Here is an 11,489-nt window from a genome sequence, read left to right as displayed (position 1 = left end):
ATGCAACAGGGGACCCATTGACTAGACGAAGCCTTTTTGACGATATTCAAGCTTGTAGCAACCCTATCTGGCATTTTATGTATCCACGAAAAAAATAGAAAAACAAAAAAAATGAGTAAAAAAGGTATCTATTTTTTAAAAATGTCTCATGTGTTGTATGCAAAAAAGAATATCCAAAAATAAAAAAATGGCCCCAAAACGAAAACTAACGACCAGCAACAGACGCGGCCAAAAAAAGACAGCCCGCAACAAGCGCGACCCAAAAAAAAAGAAAGCCCGCAAAACAGGCGCGGCCCAAAAACAAAAAATGTAAAGCCAGCAACAGACTCGGCCCAAAACAACAACAAAAAAGAAAGCCCACCCCGCAACAGGGCAGCGCTGCGAGCGAGCGATGCCGGATGCGATCGCTGTGCTGCGAGCTAGCGATGCCGGATGGGATCGCTGTACTGCGTTGAAGAAAAAAAAACAGTTAGATGTGACATTCTTAAAAAACATCTAGATGTGAATTAGTCATTCTGTTCCTTTTTCCCATACGCCACTGTCTTTCTCCCTAGATGACTTTGCAAGTCTCGTGTGCATTGCATTCTAGTGCTGAACTGCAGAGCAGATTCACCTCTCCCCGACAGGGGGACGCGCGCATGCGAAGCACTCTCCTCGTGGCCTCGCTCCTGTTTCCGGCCGCTTGCTCAGGTTCTTTCCTCCGTGCTCTCTCCCCTGTCCGGCCTCTCGCCGCCCCTACGCACCGTACGACGTACGTACCTCCCAGCTCCCACACAGCTATCCCATCCCATAGTCCCATGCACGCGCTTGCTGCTCGCCTACTTGGTTCCGTGCATGGTTCCACCCGTACGTCGTTCCCGGGCCCGGGAGGGAGTACGAGGACACGCGGCCCGGCCGTCGCACACCACTCTTCTCTATCCTGCGTGCGTGCATGCATGCCGTTCCTTGCCAGCCGTAACATCTCAGATGTCTCAGGGCGTGCGTCGATCGATCGCGTCTGCGGAGAGGCAACGATCGCCTTCCGCCCCTTCGCTGTAGCCACTCAATCCATGCTTCCAAAACCCCTCGCGTGTTCGTTCATTCGTGTTCAGTAATGCGGCCGACAACGATCGATCGAATTCCTTGTCGTACGTACGTGCGCGATGAGGCCCATGCATCGCCGATTCCTTATCATCATCACAGTAGTTGAACCCTTGAAGTGACTCGAGATGATATCGAGTGAGACACGGCCGAGCCGCGGGAAAGCGGTGCAAGCTTCGCCCCGGAATTAACCGGCGACGTGCATGCACATGCACCACCCTCCGAAGCTGTACGTATGCTATGTAATGTACTACTCCTACGTACGTACGTATGTACATGCATGCTAGCTTAGCACTGTCAATCGTGGGCTCGTGGCCTGCTACTGTTGCGATACACGAGTATGTACATACCGCTGTTTCCTAATTTGCCTCATCACGTGTACAGGGCATGGACTGGGCTGTTTTCCGAGCTGCGCCTTCTGATCGAGAGCCCTGTCCATCTTTGATCATGTGCATCATGTGCCCCATGAACAGGGCAGACGTGACGGGCGCTGAATTCGGGTTCGTATCAGATTTTCACGCCGTCGGTCGCGAGATTTTCGTGAGCTCCTTTCTTCCACGTTCCATCGTCTCCGCTAGCTTCTCTAGCTACCGTATGACTTCGTCGCTACCGCCCAAAGCTAGTCACCACTCACCACCTTTGATCTGACATCCTTGAAAGGCCAGATGTTACCTGAGTACATACGTCGTCGGTGCCATCTTCGTCGCGTGCAGGGCGGGAAATTCGATCAAATCACGGCACGTTTTACATCCAGATTATCTGTATGCACGGGAACCAGGCTTCCTGCTGGCTGCTGGGCCGATCGTTCGGCTGGCCATTGCATGGTCATGGCCGCGCCTAGTCTAGTCTAGATAGCTACACGTACTGAGTGATCCTTGGCTTCATCTCCATTCTCCACGCGTGACGTGCGCGTGGGCTGATGGAGGACGAGGAGTACCAGGAAGAATGATGTGCCAGCCCGCGCGAGAGCCATGCCGCCGGTGTCGCCGGAGCCTGCCGCCCCACCGGCCGGACCTGATCAACAGCCCGCGGCGTATTTCGGCTAATTTTAGCGCGCGAGCGGCTATTTATTGCTGGGGCGCGCAGTTCTGGTACGCCGGGGCGTGCCGATCCATCGACCAACAGCCCAACTGCTAGCGCTGCTGCACATATCTCTCGTAGATCTCGACCGACCGCCGCGGACGGCCGGCCGTGAGGACCGCGCGCAACACCCCACCGGCCGGCCGTACCCACCTCCGGCTGGCTGCATGCCCCTGCCGGCTGCCCCGCCCTGCATACTCAGTGAGCTAGCGATCCACTAGTGCCACCACGTTACGCTCTTGAAGCTTCGCCTTCAGAGCAACCCCCGGTAGCTCGCTGGTCCGGTAAAACAAAACATACATCCGATGACCCACACAAATTGCTGAGACAAGTTCATTTCTCGAGAGCGAAGCAAGTCCGATGCAGAGGCCGGGTGTTATTCTTCTTTTTGAAAAGAAAATCTCGCGAGTGAAACGCACCGTTCTTACAATCTGATATACTCCGTACGTATGTAAAGACTGTACATACCACTCCATACTGGCGCCGGTATTGTCGAGCAAGTGGCTACAGCAAAAACGGTCATGACATGGATATATGGCCACGTACTGCTTGGACCACAGTAACCGAACCGAAAATGAAAGGCAGCACCATGGCCGGGCCATGGGCGGGCGCGTGGGCCGCATGCAGGGGCACTTGACGAACAATCATGCGTGCATGCACGACACGTAGGAGGAAGGACGTGCGTGGTACGTACGCGCGCGCGCGCGCTCGATCGGCCGGCCCTGACCGACAAAATAAATGTTACACCAGCGTACCACGACATGTCCGGGGAATTAACATGCATGCAGCGCGAAGCTAGAGATGGACCGATCGAGAGATTAAAACCAGATAGCCAAGTAAATTGCAAGAGACGAGCGCCAGAGGCCAGAGTTGCACGTACACCGTCCGGTACCACGCCGGAGTGCCGGACCCCTCCCCTGCCTGTCCTGCCTGCCCGCCTGCCTGCCTGAATTAATTCTGACTTCTGAGACACTGAGGCTCCCGTCATGTGGAAATTCGAGGGGATTTATTGCCGAGGTAAGGGGTTTGGCAGCGCTGCCTGCACGCCGGTCAGGTACCCAGGTCCGTGGGACACATGGAATTAGCCAGGGTGTGTGGTGCAGTGCACCCACCATCAATTCATCCATCACACCACTATCAACGACGGGCAGGTTCGCTTGGGGCTGGATTTTGCCCATTTATTAAGGCTCCAATGATTGGGGTTTAGTGTTCCTTGCAGGTGCGAGTGATAAAAAGAGCTGGCCGCGGAGTTTCTCGGCCCGAGTTCAATGAGCTCGGATAAACAGTAAAATAAAATAAAATAAACTGACTTTTTTTACCTAAGAGTCGGTAAAGATTCTTTATGAAATCATATTTGTGGAAGTCATGGCAAAAAAATGATACTCAAAAAATGGTACTTTCGAAAGTATTTTGGAGCCCTGATTTTCTTTTTTCTTTTGCCACGATTTTCACAAATGTGATTTCATGATGAATTTGGCAAGCTCTTAGAACTTTTGTCAATGTTTGTCACCAAAAGTTCAATTTCTTTTTCCAATTTTACTGTTCACCCGAGCTCATTTGAGGTCGGGCTGAGAAGGTTAGTTTCCTTGTGCTAGCCCATATAGTTGCATCACAAAAAAAATGCAAGTGAGGTCGCATCACAATTTCATAAAATAAACTACTCCCTTCATCGGTAAAATATATGGTGTTTCGGACATGTCTACTTGCTAACTATATTAGTAAATTTTAGGCATTAGGACATCTTTAACACAGACCCTCAACTGTCCGCATACATGTGGACCGTTATCCAACGAGGTACTCCATCGGTCCACGAACTGGTCCGGAAGTTCGTTTTCCCGCAAACTAAAACCAAATAACACATGGTGAGTCCGGACATCACGTGTCCTCTCTCGATCCATTTAGTGGAAAACAATTAATTTTTTTACTTCATTTAGGATGACGCAAATCTTTGTATGTGCTAGATTTTAGACTTGCTAATGATCATGACAAAGCATATCTTTATATCATTTGTGACATAGTCGGTCATGATTGTGTAAAACTCACCAATGTCTTTAGCCTTGTGGAGCATGATGAGAGCACCCTTGCAACATGAGTTGTGACTATCATGGTATTGAATGTGAGAGAGCTGCGCAGCGGGTGAGAAAAGGCCCCTCAATCATGTTTATATTCTAACTACATGCATTAAATGGTATGACATGTTATAGGGTGATGGTATTAGAAGACAGGAACTAGTGAAGACTGCTAGCTAGGGTTTGTGATGCGTTGGCATGGGGACTGTAGAAAAAGTTGTTGAGACTGCAGAGATTATACATGGTTTGGTACGCTTGGGACATTGTTGGGTTGAAGGATTTGGCTTATGATTTTCAGTTATGCAAGTAGAGCCCTCTTCTATTCATGCTCCTAAGATTAAATATGCATAATACACATTCGTGGGTCACTCATTAATACATTGCTCTTGTATTTGTTGAAGCAAAAACTAATGCAACATTTGTGTCTTTATATAAGGTTTTGACTCACTGTTTTTATTTCTTATGAGTACACATATCACATATTCTCAATATGTATATTACATATCTCACATCACATTCATATGCATATAAACATTCTCACATACCAAACATTGCACATGGTTGCATACACATTCATCAATGAACATCAAGATAGACGGTATTGATGTGCCTCGCTAGGGGGTTGATCTTTCGATGAGAGTCACTCCATTGATTTGGGCAGAAATCGATCTTGACAACCCGACACACTAAGCAGTTATAAGTGTTTGCCACTAGTATTGCTCTGTGCTGCCGGCTCAGGGCCTCTATAGAAATGACGAGCTCCCTTGAGATTTATACCCATAAGTATTGGGGATCGATTTTAGATCCTGATAAGAAGACAATCAAATCCAAAAAGGACTAGAAGAAATTGGTCTATAGAAATTAGTTAGGAATTACTGTTCAAACTGGAAAGAGTGGCGTATGTGTGCTTAGGTTGATAGGATTATTGCGAGTACTAAAAGAACAACGAAATCAAAAGAGTGAAACAAGTTGATCAATCCTTAATTGTGTTGAGGACAAGCCGGTTGTGTTCTTATATTAACTAAACCATTCTCGAGGATGACATGACTATATCACCCAGTTATTAAATTCAGAATTTTTTTGCGTTGATCCAAGATACTTAATTTTTTTTCATGTGGATAAATCATAAACTTATATACTGCAACCCGCAAAAAAATTATATACTGCAAAACCATTGACTCATGTATACTTATGATTATACTGTTAGCAAGCATACAAAAACACTAAGAGTAATTAAGACAAATAAAACATAGTGTTATGATCTTGGGTTCCTATTCAATCCTCATGCTATAACTCATAACTTAGGACAATAATCTATCACCCAGACTTTCCCTCGTAGACTTATTATACCACACTGTTCACAACAAAACCGACCAGACCCGGTGACGTATAAGCCAAGTAGACATCCCAAAACACACTCACCACCCGGGGCGAGTGATAGAAAGAGCCCGGGTTCACAAAGCACTTCCAGATCAGAACAAGACCAGACGATGAAAGTACCTCACAGCGCCCCATCGGACCCCACCACCAGCCGAGTGGGTAGAGAGTCAGGATAGCCACCTCTCAAATGCATGGGGCAGCACACGCGGTGCAAGGCCAACGCCTCGAGCCATCCAACACATGTCCTACTATGGAGGCTTCTCGCCGCCACGACCCATGGCCGGGTGGCCGTCAGGGCCGACTGAGTGGACAATCACATGTTGAGCCGGGCGCACTGGTGTGTTCGGCTCGCATGAGTAATGCGGCCCCGTAGGGGGCGAATACACCGATGGGCCGACCTGCCTTTCCCGTCGTGCGATGATGAACACCATAGAGAGGTGGTCTCGGCTGCACCCGTGGCCCAAGCGTCATGGACCCCACAAGGAAAGACGACTGGGTGCGGGGAGTCCGCACAGAAAAGATGGCGCAGAGGGCACTCTTGCACGGCGAGCCACCAGGAGGCAGGTACTCCAACATTTTTTAGAGGAGTATTATGTCTCTCATAGTGGCGGGTGCCCATTGGATCTATTGAATAAAGACCAAAAACTAAGATCAAGGGTTCAAGGTGAATATTTCTCTACAAAAGGATCCAGATAATTAACAATATAAATATACAATACTAAAAAACATATAAATATACGTAATCTGTATCACAATAAAATAATTCTTACCACATAAGGTGTGCATGCATATAGTATCATCCATCAGAATGATCTTGGAGAACACCCAAAATCAGAAACTCTCCATTCCATTTGAACCTCCAGTACTGAAGAAAGAGGCCATTTATTTTGAACCACGCAGCTGCTTGCACCATCTTTTGGTCGTCACTTTCATACTCCATTTTTTCTCTACAACAAACAGCCAAGTGGAGTAACTACTATAGCTAGCTAGAGAACATGAGAGAGAGAGAGAGAGAGAGAGATAAAAGGGGGACGCAGCAGCTAGCCAAATACGAGGAAGCCGCTTGCTGGACTCGAGGAGGAGGAGGAGGAAAAGTAGCAGAGAGGCGATTCAGGTCAGCGCGCGGCAGCTGCACGAAGTGAGCAGAAAACTTCGTCCCACAGAAAGGGTGCGTACTCTACTCTGCCGCTCACCGTACGCCGGCCTTGGATCCATTTGCTTCCTTCTTTAATTTGTTCTTCTCTCCCTTATGCTACGTTCTTCTTCTTTCTCGCCGACTTCTTTCTTTCCTAGTTCTTTGATTCTTTGATTTCCTCCTGCTTCTTTCTTGGTGCCTGACTGTTAACTAATCCTACGTCTTTTATGGTGTTTTGATCCCATCAAGCACAAATGCCCACAGCCTCACTGCCTCCTATTGCCCTCTTATTGCTCTATATTGATCTTGCGTTGTTGGATGGGAATGGGATAGCAGTAGGCAGTAGCCCATGTGCGGAGCAGCCTTGCCAAGGCGCATGCTCTCTCACTCTGGGAGAGCATGATGAGAAGGAAACTAAAATCAGGATCCAAGGACCAAATCGGTGAACAAATAAATTCTACTGATTTGTCTCGACCATTTTTGTCAAGAGAAATATACAGTTACGTCAAGTTTTTCTAATTTCGTAGAGGTATCGAAGAATAATCTGCACTTCCTTAGAATAGCTTCATGCCATCTGGGCAGTGTGTGTGCAGATATGGCAAGAATAAAATTTATGATCCATTCCCCTTCCCCATTTCCTTTTGCTGCTCCAATTTCCCATACCAAACTTTCCAGAAGGGAAACCGTCACGCCTGACCGTCTGTCTTCTCTTTCTTGCTTGGGATTTGGATCTCTCCTTCGCCAGGAAGCTAGACCGACCCACCCATCGATCGATGGCCTCCTCATCGGCGTCATCGTTTCCAGGCTCGGTGATCACCATGGCATCCTCGGCGGCGGCGGTTGGCGCCGCGAGCTCCGGGGCGGCCGGCACGGGCTCGCCGTGCGCGGCCTGCAAGTTCCTCCGGCGCAAGTGCCAGCCCGACTGCGTGTTCGCGCCCTACTTCCCGCCGGACAACCCGCAGAAGTTCGTCCACGTGCACCGCGTCTTCGGCGCCAGCAACGTCACCAAGCTGCTCAACGAGCTGAACCCGTACCAGCGGGAGGACGCGGTGAACTCGCTCGCCTACGAGGCCGACATGCGCCTCCGCGACCCCGTCTACGGCTGCGTCGGCGTCATCTCTGTCCTACAGCACCAGCTCCGCCAGCTCCAGCAGGACCTCAGCCGCGCCAGATACGAACTCTCAAAGTACCAGGTAGTAATTATGTACTCAATGATAGAATGCATCAACTGTATCTCTCTAGTTATTATACATGTCGCGAATTTGCTCGTCTTAACTGCGCGAGTTTTGCATCTAGGCGGCTGCGGCGGTGGCGGTCTCGGCGTCTGTGGGGTGCAACGGGGCGCCGGCAATGGCGGATTTCATCGGCAACACGGTGCCCAACTGCACGCAGAACTTCATCAACATCAGCCACTCCACGGCGATCGGCGCGGGTCTTGGGTTCGGGCACGACCAGTTCGCGGCCGTGCAGATGCTGGCCAGGAGCTACGAGGGGGAGGGCGCTGTCGCGAGACTCGGCGTGAACGGCGGCAGCGGCAGCGGCGGCTACGATTTCGGGTACACATCAGCCATGGGCGTCGGGCCGGTGTCCGGCCTCGGCCCGCTGAGCGGCGGACCGTTCTTGAAACCTGGCACGGCCGGCGGGGACGAGAGGCACACCGCCGCGCAGTAGCCCCCTCCGTTCGATCCGACATCCATCGATCGATCTTTGGCAGGTTCGGCTTTCGTTGCCACACATGCTCAATTGTTACGTTTCCGTTTAATTACTTTCCATTGTGCTCATGCAGTATTCTATTGCGCTCACATATTTATATATATATATTTTCTTGGATCATTCATTTCATATGGTATAGTCATGGTTTTCAATTTCAGTTTCAGAAGAATTTCAGCACCAACCGAAATCACTGAAAATCAATGAATTTCAGTGATTTCAGTTTCCATTTCAGCCAAATGACCGAAACATTCACTTGAATTCAATTAAAAATTTGAAAAAATTTAAAAATATTTTGAAAAATATTGGAATTGTTGTGCTATACTGAAATTGCTGAAATATTTTGGTCGAAACGTAATATTTCAGTGTCTGCTGAAATTACTGAAATTCGATTCACTGAAATCTCACTGAAAGTGAAAACCATGGGTATAGTAAACACAGTAGTACTCTTTTTTCACACCAGGAAGCTAGCACTGTATATGCTGAGTTCGATGCATGCATGCAAATCCAAGTTGATTTAATTTTGCCCAATTTGGGGTTTCGAGATGGACAATTATGTTTGCACTGTGCTCCTGTTGGTTTGCTCATTCACTGTGTACATACAAGCATAATCAGGAGTGTACTTTCAACTCAGCTAGCTTGAACTGCATCGGTTTCTGATTGCTTCCTGTTGAACACCAATGTGAAATTACTAGCTAGTACATGTATGTGCATGCTTTGCCCACACATTCCAATGAACAATTTATCTGACTTACAAGAAATACAATCAACAATTTCTTAGGCAACTGTACGTGTAGCACATGTAGGAAAACATTTTGTAACTCAGTTTATCGATCGTTCCATCTTTAATTAGGTGATTTATTTTCGGAAGTATTGAAGAAACAGCATATCATCTCTCATGGTCATGGTAATAAAACATATATCTTAATTTATGTACTGCTATATATATAACCTTGAATGCAAAAAGAGTGTGTTCCCGTACTAGATGACTTTGCAGCCGATCTGGATGCGTACGTACAATAGTTGATATTTCATGTCGTGCATGCACAAGTGTTCCCTTGAAGTAAAGATTAAAAAAAGGAAAATGTTGAAAGATCTAAAACATAAGTACTAAAAGGCTCTCGTGTGTTTGTCTCTGCACTCTCTATACTCTATATGTGCCAACCTACAGCTAGCTAATCCTGACCGGCATATTTAGTTTGTCACACACTTATTTTGTGCTACAAGTAGAAATAAATTAACTGATGATAATGTCCTATTGCGAGAAAATGAGTACACTAATTCTGTGGTGGAATATTTATTTGTTGTAAATGATACATTGAGCCATATTTTAGGAACAATAATCAATATATTGCACCTAATATTATTGGACTTCGTCTATGGCTAATATGAGTAGACTGAATTTTCTTATGCCTAAGTTGATGGGATAGCCCTCTGATTTAATCTTCATCTCCCAATCTGTCCGCAAGTCCCAATGCGGAGACATTGGACGGCTCAGGGCATCTACTTAGATTTAGAAAACACAGAGTTTGTAGTTGTAGTCCTGATTTAAAGTTGACACATCTGTTAATTCTGGTCGGTTGATGACTTTATTAATTCAAAGTTGGGCTCTTTTTGACCCTTCCTTTTAAAAATAGCTGACACTTATTTTAGCATATACATTGCCAACCTGTTGAATTTACGTTAATTAAGAAGACAGAACAGCACTTTCCATATTAGCCAAAGGCGGCTATAGTTTGTGAATAGTATCATTTCACATTTTTATAAGGCCTACACGTATTTTTTTTAAAAGTTGACCACTAATTTGATCAACAGAATATTACTTACATGCCACAAAAAATGTATAATTGGACTCACATTTAAAAGAAGATTCAAATGATATATTTTCGTGACATGTAACAATGCTTTGGTGATCACATTAAGGGTCAATGTTTATTTAAAATACTTACGGTCTTATAAACATGAATGATTGGAGTAGCGCAGTTAAGGAGGTCGATGCATTATGTTTAATATTGGCTCAGTTGTTAGCTCTTTTGTTTCACCCTCTAATGCGCCTGTTAACATCCGAGCAGATAAAATGACCTGAGGACGTATTCACTAAGCTGAAGACTGGACTTGTGAAAAATGTCCTGAAGATCGTTTATGTCTACTCCATTTTACGTGCAGAAAAAAGGAGTTATCGAACCAATTAGCACTGCTTGTTTAATTTGTTGATGTCTTTTGTTCCCTCTATAAAATTCGAACCATATATGTATCCCTATATATATATATATATATTCCCAGCAGCCAGTGTGTGTGTGGTTTGAGGTTTGATGATTTAGTGGTGCTGCTGCTTTCTTGTCCATTGGATATGCAAAATGTTACAAACGTAGTGGTATGAAATATGAAACTGATAACTGCCGCTGGACTTTTACGGTTTTGCCTGGACCATGTGCATGCAATTACATTAGGATTTCAAATACACTATGTTATTCTGGTGAAAGGCTTTGACTTTGACTTCTGACGATTTACTCCGGGGCCTCTGTAGAAACATGAATATGGAGATGCTGCAACTACACTTTGCTTGTTGCAGGGGCGTGCATGCATAGATATTGATATACTTCTGCAGTACTAGTAGTACGTACTCCGGGACCTCTTATTTGCTAGGCTGCATGCTAGGGCAAACGAGGCAATGAGTAGCTAGCATGCATCCCCGTCAGATATGATCAGAGCCGTCGGGACGTCACGTCCTGACCAGATACTGGTAGTACTACCTAGTGTACGTAGATCACACAAACAGCCCTGCCTCAGAATGGATCATGACAACATATGTTGCCACAAATTAAGTAGCAACTTGGAATAAATGCAGGTGCCGACTGCTTAATTTAGTGGTGGTGGTTTATTTCTACACTTTGAGCGAAGCTCTCGAAAACAGACTTTCATCTTGCTTTATAAATTTAACAACCCAATATTTAAATGTAGGATACGTAACTATAAGTCTGCTAGGGCAACAACACAAACAGCCCTAATAAAAAAATACCCACTCCATCCCAAAA

General features: G+C 46.3%; 1 protein-coding gene across 1 annotated transcript; it reads left to right on the top strand.

The window, feature by feature from the left end:
* Positions 1-6,636: 6,636 nt before the first annotated feature.
* Positions 6,637-8,458, top strand: LOC119279642 (LOB domain-containing protein 6-like). Its single transcript, XM_037560823.1, has 3 exons — positions 6,637-6,777; positions 7,490-7,937; positions 8,041-8,458. The coding sequence occupies exons 2-3, from the start codon at positions 7,518-7,520 to the stop codon at positions 8,413-8,415; spliced, it is 795 nt and encodes a 264-aa protein (XP_037416720.1). The 5' UTR covers positions 6,637-6,777; positions 7,490-7,517; the 3' UTR covers positions 8,416-8,458.
* Positions 8,459-11,489: the final 3,031 nt, after the last annotated feature.

This window comes from Triticum dicoccoides, chromosome 1A (assembly GCF_002162155.2).
Source record: "Triticum dicoccoides isolate Atlit2015 ecotype Zavitan chromosome 1A, WEW_v2.0, whole genome shotgun sequence".
NCBI lineage: Eukaryota > Viridiplantae > Streptophyta > Magnoliopsida > Poales > Poaceae > Triticum > Triticum dicoccoides.
The sequence above is the reverse complement of the archived record's forward strand: the minus strand, read 5'-3'. Positions and strand labels throughout refer to the sequence as shown.